General features: G+C 37.5%; 5 protein-coding genes across 7 annotated transcripts; all 5 read right to left on the bottom strand.

Annotated features, from left to right (window-relative positions):
- Positions 1-1,136: 1,136 nt before the first annotated feature.
- On the bottom strand, positions 1,137-9,766 carry LOC119991632 (zinc finger CCCH domain-containing protein 55-like). Its single transcript, XM_038838003.1, has 4 exons — positions 9,517-9,766; positions 5,052-5,341; positions 2,196-4,344; positions 1,137-1,646 (listed from the first exon to the last, which is right to left on the bottom strand). The coding sequence occupies exons 2-4, from the start codon at positions 5,285-5,287 to the stop codon at positions 1,614-1,616; spliced, it is 2,418 nt and encodes an 805-aa protein (XP_038693931.1). The 5' UTR covers positions 5,288-5,341; positions 9,517-9,766; the 3' UTR covers positions 1,137-1,613.
- A 1,073-nt stretch (positions 9,767-10,839) lies between these two features.
- On the bottom strand, positions 10,840-11,151 carry LOC119991565 (putative UDP-glucuronate:xylan alpha-glucuronosyltransferase 3). The gene has a single exon (XM_038837910.1). The coding sequence runs from the start codon at positions 11,149-11,151 to the stop codon at positions 10,840-10,842; it is 312 nt and encodes a 103-aa protein (XP_038693838.1).
- A 15-nt stretch (positions 11,152-11,166) lies between these two features.
- LOC119990824 (phosphatidylinositol N-acetylglucosaminyltransferase subunit P) lies at positions 11,167-13,628 on the bottom strand. Of its 3 annotated transcripts, none has more exons than XM_038836949.1 (5): positions 13,500-13,628; positions 12,809-13,036; positions 12,413-12,485; positions 11,618-11,736; positions 11,167-11,436 (listed from the first exon to the last, which is right to left on the bottom strand). In XM_038836949.1, the coding sequence occupies exons 2-5, from the start codon at positions 13,023-13,025 to the stop codon at positions 11,312-11,314; spliced, it is 534 nt and encodes a 177-aa protein (XP_038692877.1). In that variant the 5' UTR covers positions 13,026-13,036; positions 13,500-13,628; the 3' UTR covers positions 11,167-11,311. The 3 variants fall into 3 exon arrangements, with proteins under 3 accessions (XP_038692877.1, XP_038692875.1, XP_038692878.1); XM_038836947.1 differs by having other exon boundaries at positions 13,496-13,611; XM_038836950.1 differs by lacking the exon at positions 13,500-13,628 and adding an exon at positions 13,289-13,416.
- Positions 13,629-15,774: 2,146 nt separating this feature from the next.
- On the bottom strand, positions 15,775-16,742 carry LOC119991564 (UDP-glucuronate:xylan alpha-glucuronosyltransferase 1-like; the record flags this gene model as incomplete). The annotated part of the gene is made up of 1 exon (XM_038837909.1): positions 15,775-16,742. A coding segment is annotated over one exon (801 nt), but the record flags the coding sequence as incomplete, so codon positions are not given.
- Positions 16,743-17,212: 470 nt separating this feature from the next.
- LOC119990673 (50S ribosomal protein L17-like) lies at positions 17,213-19,932 on the bottom strand. Its single transcript, XM_038836721.1, has 6 exons — positions 19,764-19,932; positions 19,582-19,636; positions 19,160-19,210; positions 18,040-18,131; positions 17,885-17,962; positions 17,213-17,707 (listed from the first exon to the last, which is right to left on the bottom strand). The coding sequence occupies exons 1-6, from the start codon at positions 19,817-19,819 to the stop codon at positions 17,551-17,553; spliced, it is 489 nt and encodes a 162-aa protein (XP_038692649.1). The 5' UTR covers positions 19,820-19,932; the 3' UTR covers positions 17,213-17,550.
- Between the last annotated feature and the right edge of the window lie 294 nt (positions 19,933-20,226).

Here is a 20,226-nt window from a genome sequence, read left to right as displayed (position 1 = left end):
AGAATTATATGATGCAAGAGTCATGGACCAAGCTTTACTCCATAACCACATAATGTTTCACAAGACCTCTTGCTGCAAGGGAAAACGGCCATCTCTTGCTCCTAGAGTACATAGAATTCAGAAATAGAGTTTACTGGCTTGATCCATTATCAATGGAAATAGTATCCGAGTCTCTTCAGACTTCAGATGTAGTTCTTGCAGCAGTTTCAGTGGAGAGTCTTGTCCGAGTCAATAGTTATCCAAGGATAACAGGAACAAGAGTCAAGCCTCCTCTGAAACAAGGGAACAAACGAAAACGAGGTTTACATTCTCGACAACGATTATGATAGGACAACTAGGAAACCAACTGCTTGGATCCTTATTATTTTCGTTCTTGAAGACATACAAGAGGGAGGACATATATTTAGATGTTATTCAATTTCCTTTAGGTTTGGTTGGAAGGGCCAGTTTTATCTTAGCCAAACATGAAACTAAGAAAAATGATTAGTCTAGTGGCCTTCCTAAGTTTGAACTATAGATATGTGACTAATTGTTTACACAATGTACAAACTTTTTTCAAGCTTAACAAATTAGGGAAAATACAGACATAAGTGGAATTCTCTCTTTGTTTGATCCCTTGTGTGGTCTTTCGAAGCTCATTTCCTCAGCTGCCTAGATTTTCTTTAAAGCATTGGGAAGGGTAGTGGCTAATAGCCTAAGTAGTTATCTCTCCAAATTTATGGTGTTAAAAATCTCGCCCGAGATCGAGAGTTCGATTCCAAGTAGTTTGTCTCGATGACAGAGAGAATCAAGAGCTGTACTTGGAAATTAAACTATCAAACCATCAAGCTGATGAATACCAGACTGGTAACTAAGTCATCAAGAATGTATTAACCTGCCAATCAATCCCTGATGCAGGAGGATTGGCACTCTCACTCCCCCTCCCCTCAAATCTCCATGCCACTTTCTGGCTTTCTGCCACGAGGGTCCGAAAACCAGACAAAAATTATATCAAAGACAGAGAGGGAACAAGAAACATTCCATGACAATATGTGCTTCAAGAAAGGTGAATTGCAAGAATCTCATTGAATTCTACAAAAATAAATTGGAAGCTTAAACATACCATTACACACCATAGAATGTCAGGATCACAGAAGAAGCAACAACATTATCATCATTGGGATTGGCATTATCACAGATTCAAATCAAATAAATCGTAAGATGATATCCACAATACAATAGGTAATACACCACCAAGTTCAAAAGAGGTGGTATTGTCATTCAGCAACTTATCATCTGTCAGTCCCCTTATAAGCCGAAGTCCCTAGTTGATCCTCCAGAGTTGGGTGGCCACAGCCAAGTCGGACACCGGCATATGATACATACTATTATTTGCGAAAACAATGTTTAATCAAAAAAGTTTCAGAATATCGTACATCTGCATGACAGTTGAATGTTGTAACCATAATTTAGACAACTAAATTACAGAAACATAAAACTAAAAAAAAGAGAGAGAAGAATATAGTTCTAGGAGCTGCTGCTGATTCTAAATTCAAAGAAAAAAGACCTAGCCAGGACTTGCAATACATAGAGAAAATTGAAAATTCAACAATGGAGGTAATATGTTCCTTGTTTCATGAGGCCTTCTGGAATTTTTCCACATATACCTGCAACATGAGAAATTCCAATAGAGATTATTTGAAAGCACAAGTTCAATGATCAGACACTTTATGAATGTGCAAAAATGAAGACACCGGTTCTCAGATTGAACTAGTTCAGATGGAGGGCAATAATCAAAGAAGAACAAGCAATTAAGACACATGCTCTGTCACATAAAGGTACATGCTCCGTTTGTTGACCAGGAGTGTGTGTTAACAAGATTTGATATCTACCAAGAAAACCACAAGCAGTGCCAGTTATCGAACTCTTTCATCCTGATCACTGCCCATTCTCCCCCAACCCCAACTTTTCTCCTGTTTCCCCACTTCAGAAAAATATTATTAAGAGCATCACCGGATGGGAGGACAATGCAGATAAAAGAACTTGATAAAATCATTTCCATTTCATGTTCTCGTTTTTCTCAGATCCGTCCCCCACTAGGTAGAAAACATATGGCGCCATTATGGAGTAAAGAATCACAAGAGTATCCCGTAGGCAAATAAAAATATAATGTATTTCCCATAAATGAGGATTTGAATAAGTAAATCAGAACTAACCTGTACAAGTTTATTCAGCTTTGGCTTTGAAAATGAAAGATATTGATCAATTTTTTCTTGAGTCTGAGGAATAGTAGATCCCTGCATTGTACTAGTCACTTTGTCAACCACCTTCTTCACTATATTTTTGTAAGCATCTTTACTCATTTCACCTTCCTTCCATGTGGGTTTCAGGATCTCCTTAACAAACTCCACCAGTGCAAATTTAAATGTGCGCATCCCCTTGATATCCTTGCTCTTCTTGCCCTCGCCAGTCTTGGCATCTCCTTCTACTTTTGCCCCCGAACCATTATCTTGCTGAACTTCACCCTGCTCTCCTACTTTATTACTTTCCTCAGCCCCCATTACATTGTTTTCCTTTGTAAGTTCAGCAATTTTACCCGGTTCGTCTTGTATTTTATCATTATCACTGTCGTTTGTTCCTGCAGCAAAAGATGAGGGGTGTAATCTTTCTGATAATATCTGTGGTTCACACAAAGGATCATATCGCTTCTCGTCTTCGATGACCTGCTTTGGCTGAGAAGATGCTGCAGAACTTGGTTCAGTAGGCCTTTCAGTTTTGGCAATAGCAGGCAGATTTGTAGCATTATGGGAACTGAAAGACGCATAAATTTGTGGAAGCTGCTGCCCGTTTGCTAACAAATGTGCAAGAGAGACTGAGAGGCTTGTGAGCTGCTCACTGCTAACCATGTTATGAGATGGCAAAATTCCAGAACTTACTTGGGACGAGGTCACATCCCCGATCTCTAGCTTCTTCTTGCTTGGTGGTCCATCCAGAGATGCTGCATGATTGGGGTGATTTATTATGTTTCCACCACCTGGAATTGCCATTTGACTTTTCCCAACTGCATTCATGCTTGAAAAAGGTGCAACATCTGAATTCTGGATGTTATGTTCAAAACTTTGTCCAGGAAAGATTTCTGAATTGTAATTTAGATCAATGCGAGAAGTGGCGGTATTTCCTATTGTGTTAATATCATTGCATGACAATGCAACTGTGCCACCCTGCCTCAGATTCAAGTCCTGTTGAAGGTCAAACCTTTCCACTGTCATTGGTTGCATTACTGAAGAGGCATCATGCATCCGACCAGACACCCCATGATTTATAGCCAGATCACGAGTAGGTTCAGTAGGAATTAGAGATTGCAAACTCTGAACAACAGAGCCGTGCTCTTCTTTCATGGAATTTTTGGAAGGTTGCTCTTTATAGTTCCAGTCAGGAGACATTTCCATATCACCAAGCCAATTATTACCACCTTCAGGTTCAGAAGCACATACACCAGCACTTGCATTTTCTGATGTCCAATGAAGGCCTTCTTTCTTCTCATCCTCAACTGCTTTATCACTGTCCTTCAGATCTCTATTATCAAAATTATGGCTGCCCCATCTAGAAGAGGTAGGCCAAGCAGTAAACCCTGAATCAGGAGCACCCGTTACTTTATTTTTGTCATCATTCCACTTTGCAGAATTTGAAAATGTATCTGTATCACCCCATTTTGAAGAATTCTGCGACCTCTCCACATCTTCTGCATTGCGACCCTGAACCAACCGATTATCCCTTGACCTTTGGTCAGGACTTACACGTACTGGACCATGATGAGAAAACCTGCAATATTTCCCATTACGACAATTTCCTGCTGCAAAATATTTGCATGTAACATTAGTGCTCCTGCGGGGTTCAGGTTCACCACTCCACTCCAGGGACACATCTCTGTGCCTTCTATCATTTTCTCTTTCTCTAATAGCATCATCTCCAATTACCTTACCAAACACATCGGAAGCACCATGATGAGCATATCTACATGATGCCCCCCTGCGACACCTACCTTTTAGAAACTCACTACAACAATCAAGAGATCTCCCACTCCTCTCAGGGTACTCCCGGGAGTCATGTGGAGGGGAATAATTTGAACCTCCAGGTCTCCTTTGTCTATTTTCCCAACCATCCTCGTAATTTTGAGTACCCTGATGATAAAATGGACAATGATCACCCCTTCTGCACCTCCCAGCAGAAAAATCTCTACATAATTGTGCAGATCCAGATCCATTTCTACTTCTACCAAGAACTCCTGATTCTCGCCTAAAGCCACGGACAGGGCTCCTGCTCCTGCTCCTGCTCCTGCTCCTGCTCCGGCTATGGCTCCCACTTCTGCAGATAATACAGAGACCAAAAAACACCAGTAAAGAGCCAATAGAACTGGATGCATCACTAGCGGGAACAAAAAAGTTAAGCCCCTCCTACACCTTGCTTAGCAAATGGTATAAAAATCCCAACTTAATATGTTACTCTAATCTTATGACTGCAATAAATTGGAAACATACAATTAATCCTACGTAAGATTGAACTGAGATGTAGAAAATAAATTGAGAGAAATCACAAATTTATGGATCATTCACTGGCGCAAATACAAATACAAATACAAATACAAATTTCATAGCTAAAAAAGTAATAAATACTTGAAGAAAAATTTCAAAATACTTATGCGCATAATGACAGGCAAATATGCGGCCCAGTGATAGAGTTGCACAACCTAGAGGTCACATGTTCAATTCCTGGAAACAGGCTCTCCAAATATCATATGGAGGTAAGGACTGCGTACATCTTGCATGTCTCCGACTCCGTTCACTACGGGAGCCTTGTCCACTAGTGTCGTTTACATTTTTAATTATGTCCATAATGAAGTATGACATGTTCAATATTTTAAAACTTAAGTCCAATACAAGATACTAGTTCATTAAACACAGATCATTGTATTATAAATGATGGAATCATGTGGAAATGCTTTCAAAAAAAAGTTGGAAATCACAAAACGAAAACCATATGGTAACTGTGGTGCAATCACAAGATAATCCAACCTGCGTGATCTATTCCATTCATTTGTAGGAGAGTGGCGATGTCTTTGCTTTCTCCATTCATCGAGTCCGGGAGAGATTCTCATGCGATAACTCTCATGACCAGATTCAGTCTCGTTTTCATGGAAAGATACGCCTGTTCTCCCTGGCCAAGATCTGTCTTGTAAATTTTCAACTGGTAGCTGAGACTCCTCTTTCAAATTCCACTTAGAAATACGTTTTCTTCCAATTCCACTCATTTTTCAAAAGGCAGCACAACTTTCACACACTCAAGAATCACAGTAAAGTATAATCTGGAACACAAAACGTAAAATAGGTTCAGCACATATTTAATCCTTGCATTGTCAATGAGTTTCCATAATCAAGACAAAGATCCGATAGACTAAAAGCGTCAACGTCTTGTGCTAGTATTGGATGCAATAAAAAAGTGACTGAAGAAATTATTGCCATAAATACAAGATAGCCACAAGTTAATATGCAATTCAAAGACTGTCACTACCCCATATTAAGTATTAACTAAAATAAAACCCAAAAAGAAAAAGGCCAGACCTTTCTCAGAAAGTAGAAAGTAAAGTCAAATAACAAGATAAATAATACCACTCTTCAAAAACAAGATAAATTATATGATATTCAAAAAGTATAGTGAACCTTGCAACTCCATATTGATTGAGGCAGACCTCATAGACTTCCCAATGAGTTACAGACTGGAGCTTTTAGCTGCACTCTTATGGCATATACCCTTAAGTTGAACATAATTCACCAGTAAACAGACAACACTAGTTCAGAGCCTTCAGAAAGATCAACTATCATTGAGCATTTTCTTTTACTGATGAGTTACAAAGTATAATCACATAGCAGAAATAAAAGAGCTGGTCATACAAAAGTACATACAATAGGAAAAAGTAACCATTAGCTGACTAGAGTCTTGAAGCAGAAACAGGATCACAAGTACAAAATTTTTACCGATATAGCAATTAGCAAGGCAACAAAGGATAAGTAAACATGATCGGCCATGCATCATTAAATTGACCAAGCAAAGGAACAATTGCATATCAAAGTAAAAAAGGGTAAGCAACAGAATATTACAGTAAAAAGGACCTGAAAACACTACAATCCTGGTGCAACAATCATGCTGAGGTGTAGTAAATTTAGCAGTATGGCAAAATGGAAATGACACTCATGCAGTAGTTTAAGATGCTCATAGTAGGGAAAAAAAGTTTTAAAAAAGTACTCTTTTTTTCCTTTTTTTTTGTGTTGGTGGGGAGGGGGACGGGGAACGGAATCAGAATCCTCTTGATCAACACAGAGGGAAACCGGTGAATGATATACGGAGATTGCACTAATGAATTCACAAAGGCATAATACCCGTAAGGACAACTTTTGACCACCTAACTGGCAAAAACTTTTATAAACTTCAGGAAATATGTTAACATAATAGCTCATGTACAAGTAAATTTGACTAACAACAGGATGAATTGTAATATGCCGAAAGTGAAACGAAACAACATAGATTGTATCCCTTCTTTGTTTCAGTTTTTCTAAAGACATGAAATGATAACCAGAGACGAGGCATGTGTGACAACAGGCTCAAAGGGGCCATACATTGAATGTACCCCTATTTGTTTCATTTTATCCCTCAAAGCCAGTAATTGATAACTGGAGAGATATATGCCTGATTAATACAACAAAGGGGGAAGCACAGTACCATAAACTTAACACCAGTCCCATAGTTGACATTGGACATCCAACAAACTGAGGAGCAAACTAATGCATCTTCTTCAAAGTACTTCGACCAAACTGTATTAATAATTCTTCCAAAGGAACACCAAAGACTTGAACAACAACCCCCCCCCCACCCCCACCCCAAAAAAAAATATAGCAGAAATGCTTATCTGTGATGGAATCGGGTAATATCCACGTTCATTTAAGGGCATTGAGGCAGAAAATTCAATCGGATATGAGGCAAACGGGAGTGACCTACCTATTTTTATTCTACGTTTTCTTGGTACGGTACTCTAGAAAAGTGAAAGAAATCTGTCCCTACTCCATTAACAGATCGAAAAAGGGAAATACAAATTCGTATGTGAACACCATCAAGGCATCAACACAAGGCTGTTTCCTTCTTAAAATTAGAGAGGATATGTTCATATTTATATTCATGAAAAGAAAGAAACTGACTAGCCCACTTACAATATAGTTCATAGTTCTACACAATATATTTTCTAGAGAGCAATAGTGGTTCCTACAATGAAACCACTTTCATTGATGGCCTAGATATACTTAATTGTAGGACTCGAAATCTTTATCCTTCATGTAAGTCTTATATCTCTCTCATAATAGGGTGCACCACCTTGTCGCATTCTTCAATATAGGAGGGCTGCATTCTTCAATATAGACGGGCTCCATTCTTCAATATAGGTGGTGTAGGCATGGGTAGGGCTGCATTCTTCTACATGCCTAATTTGCCAAATTTGTCACGGCTATCGAATTTTAAATAGCGACTCACCAACTCATTTGCAATTGACGAGCATCTAGAATTTGCTTTCCTTTAACTTAAGCACATTCTCCAGGACCGATAATACTCCTAGCCGGCTAGCCCTATTTTTAAGCCTTCTCGCTAACCCATTTGCAGGAACCTTCCGATCCTGAGTAAATTCCATTGAACGTGATAGCAAGGCAAAAACTATCTTTTCAACCAAAATCTTTGAAAGTGAGATGCCATAATGCCAAACAAGACAATGTCCAGAAGAAATCAAGCCAACTGTAATGTGTGAACTCCCTTTCCCTAGTAAACATTCATATATCAAACCTAATTGCATGCTACAAGTTGTAAATTCTTTACATATACATTTACTGGATGCTAAGCACTCGCTACCAATACTTCCTCATGAACAATGACCAATCAATTATAAGCACCAATGGAGCATTGCAGCCTTCATCTACAATAGAGGAGATATAAATTTTGTACAATCTCATTCTTCACTTCTTCACAGCACAGGCCACAGCTGTACACTGAACATCTATAAAATTCATCCTCACTATTTTGTTGATTGATGGATACTTTTGGCACTCTTGAACTCCGAAGTAGGTTTTATTTCACAATCTCAAGACCTTTTGGATGGTCTCCGGTTAAATGTGATATTGCTCTTGTACGATCGATTATAAAACTATAACACCAATTATTTGCGCACTTGACTATCCCTCCATGCACCAACCTTGTGAAAATACTGCAGAAAAATTATACCTGATATTAGCGCTCACGTATATGTACTCTTAGAGTTCAGAAGACCAAACCACAAGTGTGAGCATCTATCCAGTATCTAGCCTTGTGATCAGATTAGAAATTTACCAACACATACAGATCGGAGCCTAAAACTTAAATAAAAAAAAAAAAAAAGAGAGAGAGATATAACACAGTTTACATTCTGCCTGGCTGGCACGGATAGGAATCATAGGATAGTGTATATTTTTCGATATGTGCTTCGATACACAATATGACAACTATGTTAACACTGAAACTAAACATCAAAATAAATCCACAAAAAAATTCCCACACATGGACAAAATCAGCAGCCAAGAAATGAAATCTGAAAGCAGTACAGAAGCACTGGCATATCATGCAAGACCCAATAAATAACTACAATCATCAAATCTCAAACAATTGATCGGCGACATGAATGCATAACAAGAATCAGTTGGATTCTTCTTTAATGCTCTTTCCAATCTAAAACCATGTTCTCCAGTAATCCTACAAGGCACATCTTCTTTAGGATCAGTTCCGTCCATCTCTTTTTTGGTCTATCTTTTCTACTTTACTATCTCCACTTGAATTTTCTCGATTTTGGACACCACTGCCCCCAACATTTCAACAACCAAAGCTCACAACCTTACCAGGTTAGATACAGAGGACTCTCAGCCTCAGCCAACTATGTTTTTTGGGCAAAGCTGTAAAAATAAGTCTTTTCTAGCTGACAGTGCAACTAACATCTTTCTTTCGCTACTACTTTGACCTAAAACAAACAAAGCCCTAAAAATCTCCCAAACGGAGAGAAATCCGTCCCTCTCGTTCCCTTTCATTACTGCCCCCTAGATCCAGTCCTCACATATTGGGCCTTTCTCAGACATAAAACCTAAAGACCCTGACATTAGAAATTTTGTGCAATTTCTTAAAGACAAAAGCTTGAAAAACAGAAAAACTACACACAAGAATTTTCTAATAACTCAATTATTCACCCAAAGCAAAAGGCAGATATACTCAAAGCCAAACATTCAAAATCGAAAGAGACCGAAAATTCCCCAAATTAACACACCCACCAATTAAAAAAATAACAATGGTATCCACAAAGCTCTAATATTGATCAATCACTCTCCTACAGCTCTGAATCACGGAAAATCAACAGAAGAACAAAACTTTGAACAATAATACGAAAAAGGACGATTAGGTATGTGAAAAGATGAGAAGACTTACGAGAATCAGAGAGAGCACGCCATGCAGCGACACTGATAGAGAATAAGGAAAAAAAAACGCTAGAGAGAGAGCGAATTCAATTAGAAAGCGAGTGAACCGAACAACTGTGTAAATACTAAACACTCCGCCATTTGTTGCACACAAAACTCCTCCTGTAAGAGGGGTAAAGGTCGAGGCTTGGTCCGCTTGGAGACTCTGCTTAGGTATATACCTCTGCTAGACTTTGCTCAGTGAATCCTATTGTAAATTTAGTCTCTCTTTTTAAAGACGAAATATATATTTATATATTTATATTTGGGGGAATTATAATGATACCTACCCAAGCAAAAAATGTGTAGAAGGGTTACGCAATTTTGATCATGGAAACCATTCATCTCGTCTAACTCGATAACCAAATGTTTAAATGTTTCACTCGGACAATCAATCAAATTATTGATGTAGCATAAAAAATCAATATCGCTCAAAAAGTGAGAAATATGTTCATGAGTATATATTAGAACAATTTTCAACTTTTAAATTCCAAATTGGTACGTTTGAACATTCACAATTGAGTTAGAAATTGATAACTCGTCTAGTAACCAAAATTTACATTAATTTTTTTTAAAGGATTTATAAATCAGATAGGATGGCCCAAGAAAATAAATATATGACCAAACCTCGAGATAGGGCACCACAAATATCATTCTTTCTTGAAATTTCAAATTGGTCTAAATCCTTTTAATAAATGAATTAAATTTGAGTGTAATTTTAGATTTGTTAAAAACCCTATTTGGGTTTAGCTCGTCAGTGAACAAGTTGAATCAGAAAAATGTAACATCATAGTTGTAGTTCAAAATTTGACCGTTTTAATTTTAATCTAAAAATACAATTTTTATTCAAAAAAAATCCAATTTAATTTATTTTTGATTAACCTATAATAACCTAAGTATTATGGATTCAATTGTAAAGAACGAAAATAATTAGTTTGGAATTGACTAAGGTCTAGATCTTACAGAGAGAGTATCAAACTATGTTCTTTATTGTAAGATAATCGTTCTAAGTAGAAAGCCTCGAAAGTATTATTGTGTAGATTTTTGGGTTTATCCAAAGCATCTATGGGGTCTCCGAAGAGTAGTAGTTGCAAGTCCGCGAATGTAAAATAGGCCTAAAACAATTGTGTGACTCAAAAAGAAAAAAGAAAAGTAACCCCATTTAGGGATGTTCAAATTCAATTTACAAGAGCTCACAAGCCAAAAAGATATGCCTTTGCTCACATTCTAATTGTATTTATGCCTTTGTATTGCTTTGTTCTAAACAGGCACTTTCTTTCTCATGCAGCTGCTGCTACTGCTGCTGCTCAGGCACATCATAAAATTTTAACCACTTTTCATAAACAACGTCACTTCCACACTCGTTAAATATATCAACATTCCAGTTACAATCATAGTCTCTGAAGCACAACAATGTCTTCTCTTCCAAAATTGAAGCACATACAGGATTCGGGACTATGCACAAAAGTATCTCATTCAAGCATCCTTGGTTTCCACCGTCATAGGACTTACTGCAAGTTTGAACCTGCGTCTGGAGAGTCCAGCGGCCACACGTCCAGGGTTGTATCTTACTAGACGAGTGTCTGGGGATCGTCAGACATAGCATTAACTGCTTAAGCGATGCAGCAATATTTCTTAGTGATTTCCAAATTTTCGGCTTTATTTGTCACAATTGATTCTACGTTTTATCGTAACAAAAATCAGTGCAAATCAACACTTGCAGAACAAAAGTACACTACACACAGGGCACCGCTACTCAAAATATCTCACTTTACATCGCTAAACATGATTTCATTAATTCTGTCGATGCCGATGTCAGAGATGGGCTCAATAGGTTGGTCATCTCCCGTTGCAACAGTAACAAAATCTGCAGGTTCCCTGCTGAAATCATCTGTAGATCAAAAGATCAAGAAGTTATATGTTTTTCCCCCAAAAGAAGCAAGTGTATACATACATATTTTTTTTATCAAAAAAAGAAATCCTACAATAAAGACAATTTTGTTGAAACTCAAGCAACAACTTCCTTGGTGGAACTTACGAAAGCAGTAGCGAACTGAGTTACAACAACCTACCGAAAATTGTATTCAAAGAAGTTGGAGGAGGGCTTGACATGAAGTTAAGGCCAATGTAGAATACCAGAGCTAACACTACTGTGACCATTGCATAAGTGGGCACTGCCAATGCCCAATACCTGAAAATAGACAAAATACCAATCAGGGTTTACAATTTGCTAACAAAAATAGCATCCCATACTAAGTCTACCAAGACCCTTCATCAGAGTGTGTCAATAGCTTCAACAATCACTCCATAAATCTGACAAAATTCTAGGCACAAATTTGAATCATCAAAGTTCTGTCTCTGGATAGCTTAAGTGGTAATTCCAATGTTTATTCAGTCTAAATATAAGGCAACAAATCAAATCTTTTCAATGAATTTCTAGAGTGGTTTAGACAATCATTATGCAATGGTTCTTTATCATCAAAGTCGTCCGTTTTTCTTCACAATTTTGGATGATTCTATTTCTATACCAGGATTTAGTATATCAAGTCCTAACTATCCAAAAAAAATTTCACAAATTTATCAGCAAATCAATAAATAAATAAATATGTAGGAAACAACAAGTCCAACTGCTATCTACCTTAACCACCATTTCCGCAACTATAAGTTATTCTATTTCTACATGACCCATAGCAAGGGCTTCACTATAAAACAGTAGTTTACATGATTTAAAAGATCCCTCAGTTCTTCATGGAAAAAGTTACAAGTTCAAATGATATTAGTTTATTATATGCTATGAAACGAAAGATGAGGCAGTTAACAATTCTAAAACCAACAAAAGCTGACCAAGATTTGACATAGAAACAGACCTGTTAGGATAGTAGAAGATTCCAACTGAATGTAACCAGGGTTCAGGAACATATGCCCATACCAAGAAGATAGCTGCTTAGAGAAAATAAACGAAGTGGTGAGAAATCACAAAAGGCCAAAATCATAGAAGAACTCCATTAGAAACTCTGCACCAGGCACCGTCATTAGCTTCAACCAAAAAAAAAATGCGTTAATGAAAAGTGTTTATATTACTAGTAATTGATAGGCATACTAAAACAAAGGCCATACACAGAAACAGGATGTAATGAACTCTCAGAATGCTTCCCTGAGCAATATTCAACAAGAAAGGCATAGATTTCTTAGTAAGTGTGACATCAAGGATTCAAGGCAACAAGCACGGTTTAGAAATGGAAAGTACAACTGATGATGTATACCTGTGGCAACAACAGTTGTAATGGACCCTACAAACCCATAAACTTCGGAAGGTTTGGGGCCGTGCTCCCCAGAGACTCCAGACCCAGATGTCTTGTCATCAGGATCAAGAATGGATACAGTGGCCTTTCTCTTCTTTGAAAAACTAAGGGTTCTTCTTGGACTACTAACAGAATGTGGTTCTTCTACAATATTTTCTTCCAACATTCCACCCTTCATCACATCTAAAGCTGCAGAAAATCCCAATTGACTATTAAGAAACCAAAAATCACCATTTCATGAATATTGACAATCATAATCAACACTCATTGAATTCCCATCATAAATGACGACCATTTGAATAAAACAAAAATGAAAAAGAAAAGTATTTTTCTCTTAATTTCAGAGGAAAAGACCAAACATCCGATGAGTAAACTCAACTAAATCATGTTCATCTGTTTCCTACAAGCGATCAAGTCAAATTCATTGCCACTCAGACTTATGTTTCTGTTAAAGTATTGGACTTTTCATCACCCTGAGCTTTCTGGGTTGAGATTACATTGGCTTTTGTTGGTTGAATCCGTCTTCCCACTTCCGATTCACAAATTCGTGTTCAAAAATAGCCCAAGACAGGCACATCTAACCAACCCCACGGAAGAAAATTACAAGTAAAAAGAAGAACAAAAAAATGGCGAGGTAAGAGAACTTACTAACCTTCATCGGCAGGGGTGTTGGTTTTCCCGCTGAAATTCGCGTCACTAGAAACAGACGAGTTCACTGGACAGTGGACAATCTATTTGGGGGTTAGGGTTTTGTTGGAGTATGAATTTTATTTTTATTTTTATTTTTTAGTTCCAGTTTCCGTGCATTTTACTATTTTTCGGGCCGGAAAAGTGAGCTTCGGCCTTTGGGCTGATCTTCATGTGGGCCTCTATGACTTATGCGACGCCGTTTTGGCTTTTGGCTTATGCCATCATTTGTCCTTGTTTGGCACAAATGTAACTTGCATAAGTTGCATTGAATCTAAAATAAATTATACTAGCATATCTCAATGCCCTCCCTCATGATGTATAAATGGGTATTGCAAACTGTTTGTCATTTGATTGCTGGAGCTATTGAATTGGTCTACTTTCCAATTTTAATTTTTTTTTTCCTCTCTTCAATTTCTATTTTAACTTTTATGTCTATGGGTTTTTTTTCTTTTCGTTCTTTTCATCTTCTTCCTTCTCTTTTCTATAATTTAATCCTCCCTCCCCCCTACCCAGCTCCATGTATCTATTTCTTGTTCTTTCCTTCTTTTTTTCCCTCTCGTTCACTTTGTCAAATAATCTCTTATTGCTCTAATTTCCTCTGTGCTAATAGACACTGTCTTGACCATGTGAACCACAAATGTTTACTTTCTAAATGAATAATACATCAAAAAGAGATCAATAGAATTTCAAAAACTTGCATTTGAAAAACCTCAAATAGAAAGAGATGAGTAAATGACTCAAAGAAGCATAGATAAACACAGTAGCTCTCATTTTTCAATATCATGCTACCAAACTACTGGGGAAAAAAACAAAAACAAAAGCACCACAATGCAGCTAGCTAGTTCGAAACTTCCAATCCATATAACCAAAATTAACCCATGATATGTATCTAGTGTCATTATTTTCGTTACTCTTTCTAAATCATTCTGCCAACCATTTGTCCTACAGCTTAAATTTAGGCATCTCTGAATTCTGTATTACCATACATTGATCTTTCAAGTAGAAACCCTTTAATCAGATTCAGGCCGAAAGACATTCAAAAAAAGACATTCCATGGAATATTTGAACTTACTATTAAGGATTCAGGATTCATGATTCCGTTGCTTACAGATCGAAGGAAACGCGAGCACTACAAAGTTAGATGACGGAGAGTGAAAAGATATTCCAACGGGATACTTACCAGTACCGATGATCGTCGGAGAGAGAGAGGATTATGTATGGAAGACGAAATCGAGACGGGAAAAAAAGGCAGTCGGGGTGCGTGTTGTTTTATAGGGAACCCAATTTGTCATCCTCCGAAGAAAAGGAAGGAAAAGCTTGGAAGAAGTCTGATTAAGAAAGGTAAATCATGTCAAATGTGTTCTTGAAACTGAAGGGTTAATTATACATTACAGCAATGAAAGATAGGGTTTGTTATAATTTGGTCATTGGATTTACTTTTGTTACAAAGTGAAAAAATAAGACAAAACTATCACTCGGACAGCTTTCACTCAATTCCGGTCAGATGTGATGCTGATGTATAGATATGTTTTTTTAATATATAGTATAGATATGTTTTTTTAAGAACTGAATTAATCTCAATTTTTTGTGGTCTATTAGGCCTGGCAAACGTAATTGATATCTGCCAATGGCAAGTTGTAAGCAGCACCTAAAACTTTAGGTTTCCTTTTCACATGTCAGCTCCTCCTCTTCCTAGTATTGGTACTGGCCATAAGTTCAGGAAAGTGTCAAGACCTTATAGGCAAAACCTATACCTTTTTCACAGCAACAACATGTTTTTTGGCAGTGCGGAGGAGTGTTAAGACTATAAAACAAAACACATACCCTCTCATATCAACAACGCATTTTCTAGGCTTAAGTATCAATGACAATGGTCGATGGCCCATGAAAAACAAAGCTTTGCGGGTTTGATGTATCCATAAGTGAACCGGTAAACCCAAAGATGACAATATTATGCTGTATTTGGGCCGAAAATTTCAAATAGTACCATTTGGAATCTTCTTTCAGGATTGATGCTCTTATCTTCCTCCTTTGTATGTTTCTATATGCATATATTTCCATACCCTCATATCAGGTTGTAGTGGGTGTTCATAATGTGGGGTTGGTTACTTTGGTAGGTATTCTCAAAAAAGGAAGGCAATAGCAATTCAACAATTTCTATTCACCTGGTATATATATATATAAAGCAATGAGGGTTCTGTAAACCACTGTATGACCTAAAACCCAGAGAACAAAAATGAACTCGTTTCTTCAAAATGTCTGTGTCATTTACATATCAGAAACATGAATTGTCTGAGCAATTATTAGAAGAGAATACTCACTAGCCAGATAGAGCTGCTATGCTGATTGCAGGTGGTGTTGCAGCAAACACATCATCTGTCCAATTCGTCTCGCCCCAGTGTCGTCACATGCTCTTCCAGGAGCATAAATTGTCTATGCATTTCTTCAAACGTGGATCCTCAACTTTGATTCTCCAATGTCCATCTGAGTAGTTTGCTTTCTCGGCTTCCCTTCGATCGTATTCTAGCTGTGCCTTTTGTTTTGATTTCAACATGCAGAACTTATGCAACTGCTCTGGCATTGCATCATGCAGTCTCCACCACCTTTCGTGAGCTACGTCGCTTGCAAACTCCTGAAATATATCGATGTTCCAGTTACAATCATAGTCTTTGAAGCACAGCCATGGCTTTACACCAAGATAGTGAAGTACATAGAGGATTGGAGGCTCCGCGCCAAAAAGGCGAGTTTTCTTTTGTTTTATCTCTTCCTCATCACCATACCAGAAATGTTTCAAGAAGTTCATGTGTTTAGGAATCCGATGCCACCACGTAAAGATTTCATTCAAGTGTCCTTGATCTCCCCCGTTGTATGACTCAATCTCGTTTATGTGATCCATCAAAATCTGGAATGTGCAATTCGAAGGCTCAATAACCATCACTCCCGAGTTAAAAAGTGTGCCATTGTTTCCTGTTGCAGATATTTCTGGCATTCTGAACAAGAAATCGATGTTCCTAAGTATAAGCAAATCTGTATCGATGAAAATGATCTTGTCATAATCTGTCAGCTGCCATAGCCTTAACTTGCTGTAGTTCCATTCATTGTAGGCATCTCTACGACATACAAACTTATATACAGTATACCTGAATAGGAAAGATAATATAAAGATTAAACCACACGGATAATAGTGTAGTTTGTGAATTATCCGGGGTCAAACGGGTATGAACTCAAGAGGTCATGAGTCCGATTTTTACTGGGAATAATACACTTGTGGCCAAGCGTTAGGCTTTGGCCAACTTACCATCTCATCAGGTGAAAAATTTATGGATGCATGAACCTAACAACTTAAATTTAGACTCATATCGGATGTTCAAATGACAAACTTGTATGATATCGCTATTAGTTAAAAAGAAATATAAAGAAGCGAGTGATGCAATGTATTTTGAATTGAAAGCAAAGCAACCAACCAAAGCAACTTATGCACCTTTGCCCTTCTTCACCAATGTACTTTGTCTTAGAACTCGACTTTCATGTGGTCTTTTGGACCATTGATAACATGGGTCTCACGGACCAAAATATCAAAAATGTGGGTAGCAACTGTTTTATTTATAAAAAATAACAAAAATTGTGTGTTAAAAGGGCAGGATAGGGATATTTGGCCAAGAGACCAGACCCAGATAAGACCAATGTGTATTTTTCAATCACCAAGACTTCTGCACCATACCACCACAACATTATTGTAAGAAAAGAGTTTACATGCTGACATGGTCTATATGAATTGAAAATTTTCGAGACCCTTCATTTTGTACATCAGTTTCACTAATGGACACCAGCATGAACAAGAGAAAGAACACATTGACGCGTGTTTGAAAGAAAGCAATGCCTTCGGTAGCTTTGCTGCTGGTGCATGAAATTGAGGAACTGAGAACTCTGTTTGTGGCAAAAATGTAGGAAAAACTGAGGTTGCATGTTAGGAGAAAATGGAGAACAAAATCTTCAAATGATGGTCGAAATGGTCATTCTGACAACTCGGGCTCAGAGCCCTTTTCCTCTTTAGGGGGTGCAAAGTTCCTGGTAAGCCGGGATCTTGTCCACGGGTCCAATGGAGCTCTTTGTGAAGGTTGAGGAGTAGGTGGCTTTGACTGTCTAAGCTCGTTTTCTCTATCAACAAACCTGCATGAAAGTTAAAACACACATTAATAACATTAAAGAAGTTAACAAACCTGCACAATTGCCCATTGTATCCACAAATGAGTAGTCAAAACACCACTTATATGGCTTGTTCTAATTAGAAAAGAAAGTAGGAAACTATACAAACAATTTGCTGATCATATGAAAGAGTTGTCTTACTCAATATAGGCCATCGGTGCAGCATCACCAACTCGTATGCGAGTTCGAAGCAATCTTGTGTAACCACCAGCTCTATCCCTGTAATACAATATGAGCACTTGACCGCGACAAATAAGGGGGAAGAAAAAAGATGATGCAAAAGGCTTAAAATGTACTTGTAACGATAAGCTAGTTCAGTAAATAGCTTGTGAATGACATCATCTCCTCGTACAAAGGCAGCTGCGCGCCTTGCAGCACAAAGGGAACCCTGTAATATAATGGAGTAAAATAAGGCAACTCTAAATGGCGATACATAATCGAGAGAAATTATTTCGTGGATATAAAGGAAGACACATCTTGTACTGAATAATACAAATCTATGATGTTCGAAGGGCATCAAATCGATAGTTCGGAGACTATAGTCAATATAGCCAAGTCATTATAAGTTGTTTATTGCTATGAGCATTATGTAGAGTCCCTGAAAATTAAAAAATAACCAATGCAACACAAGTTTCTTGATAAGAAAAATGAGGAACTAATCAACACAGCACTAGAATCACGGAAGATATACAATGGAAGTAACTAAAGGACCCAAATGCAATGCTGGAAAGCATTGTGCTACTGTACTTCATGAGCTGCCAAAAAAATTGTGCTCTTAGTAAGACACAATCTAATTGCTCTGTTTTAAAATACCCATACTTATAAAGACTGCATTCAGTCTCCCACAATCAGGAATTTAACTTATAGTTTTGGCAGAAACTTGACAAACTTAAATCAGGTTAATTGCAGAAACTTGACAAACTTAATTCATTTCAGGTTAATTAAACAAATTACATTACATGCCCATAAGCCAGGCAACGCCCTCTCCAACAAGTTGCAAGATAGTCTAGAGAAGATATATGACTACCAATAGAAGACATCAGAATGAAAATCAGACAAGTTTCGGAAGGATACTGTAGAAAACACAAAATAAGGGAGCTTATTCACAGAAACTAATAAGAAAATTCGAAAATGCAAGCTTAATAGAGCTCGTTAGAAACAGAACCTTCCATTCAGGCTGAAGGACATTCAAGATACATTCCATTATTTATGTATATATCAACCACAAAAGTAGGATAAAAAGAAAAATGGATTGATTGAAACTAAAAATTGAAGGATAAAAATTTAAAAATTAATGGAAAAAACCATACAAGAGACCAGCGCATCTGCTCACTGGAGGATCTGTCAATAAGCATACATAAATATTTTATTGTCTAACGCCATTGCATAACTTGAGAATAAAGGTGTTACACAGACCTCTTTGCCAAGCTGCACCATATTATCAGCCAGCCGCCTAATCTCCTTTGCCTGTAAACAGGATAACAGAGCAGCCAAAAAAAAAATACGGTGTAAAACAAAATGAAGCAAAGGAAATCAAATTTCGTAACAAATGGATTTGGATGTCAAGCATTTAAACTGATTTCCTTATCTTACCCTCTAAACAATACAATGCAGGATTAGCAATCACTGGAGTGAATCTCATACTTATTATTTAAATACAAAAAAGGAATCAGTAAAAAAAAGAAACAGGAACAGCACATTTCGAAAGTTTCATAAGAAACTGTGCACTATTTCATTAGGTTAGTTAATTCGAGCAAAAAAAGTTTAAATTAAGAACCGATTATTATAATAACAGATGTTTAAACCCTAGGAGAAATGTGAAGGATAGAGGGGAGTACCTTGGCAACAGTGGTTTCGATGCGCTCGTGCTTCACCAGCTGCGAAACCATTGTTCTACACACAACCAACCATAGCTTCAATTGATCAAAAATGGGCAAAATAATAATAAGATTAAATTAACACAAAATTCAAACCGAAAGACCGAACAAGATGAGGATTTTCGGGAATTAATTTTGAATACCTGAGCATGGACATACGGTGACCCGTCGGTCTTCCGAGCTTCCTGAACTTCGTCATCTACAGTGGCCCGAGTTACAGAGAGTGAAGCACACAAAAATGGTTAAACCCTAGTCGGCTAGTCCCTAGCTAAACACTGGTACGTTGGCGTCGTCTCTTCAATAATATTCATGTCTCTCTTGTGCTGTCTGTCTTGGGTGGGGCACCTATGGGCCGATAACTGTTATTAGGTTGGGCTTCTTTTGTCGAAGCATTGGACCGCGGTCAGGCTTGGCCTTTAAATTGTTCTATATGGGCCTGAAAGTCACCCATCAAATTGTTCTATATGGGCCTTTAAATTGTTCTCTCATAATAATTAAGGACCTAAAAGAAAAATGATAAAGATCCCAGTAACATACATCTTAAAAGCATCATAGTAGTGTGTGACACTCATTCATTAGGTGTGATGATATTGCTATAATCGATAC

Source organism: Tripterygium wilfordii, chromosome 22 (genome assembly GCF_013401445.1).
Source record: "Tripterygium wilfordii isolate XIE 37 chromosome 22, ASM1340144v1, whole genome shotgun sequence".
In the NCBI taxonomy this organism is placed as follows: domain Eukaryota; kingdom Viridiplantae; phylum Streptophyta; class Magnoliopsida; order Celastrales; family Celastraceae; genus Tripterygium; species Tripterygium wilfordii.
The sequence above is the reverse complement of the archived record's forward strand: the minus strand, read 5'-3'. Positions and strand labels throughout refer to the sequence as shown.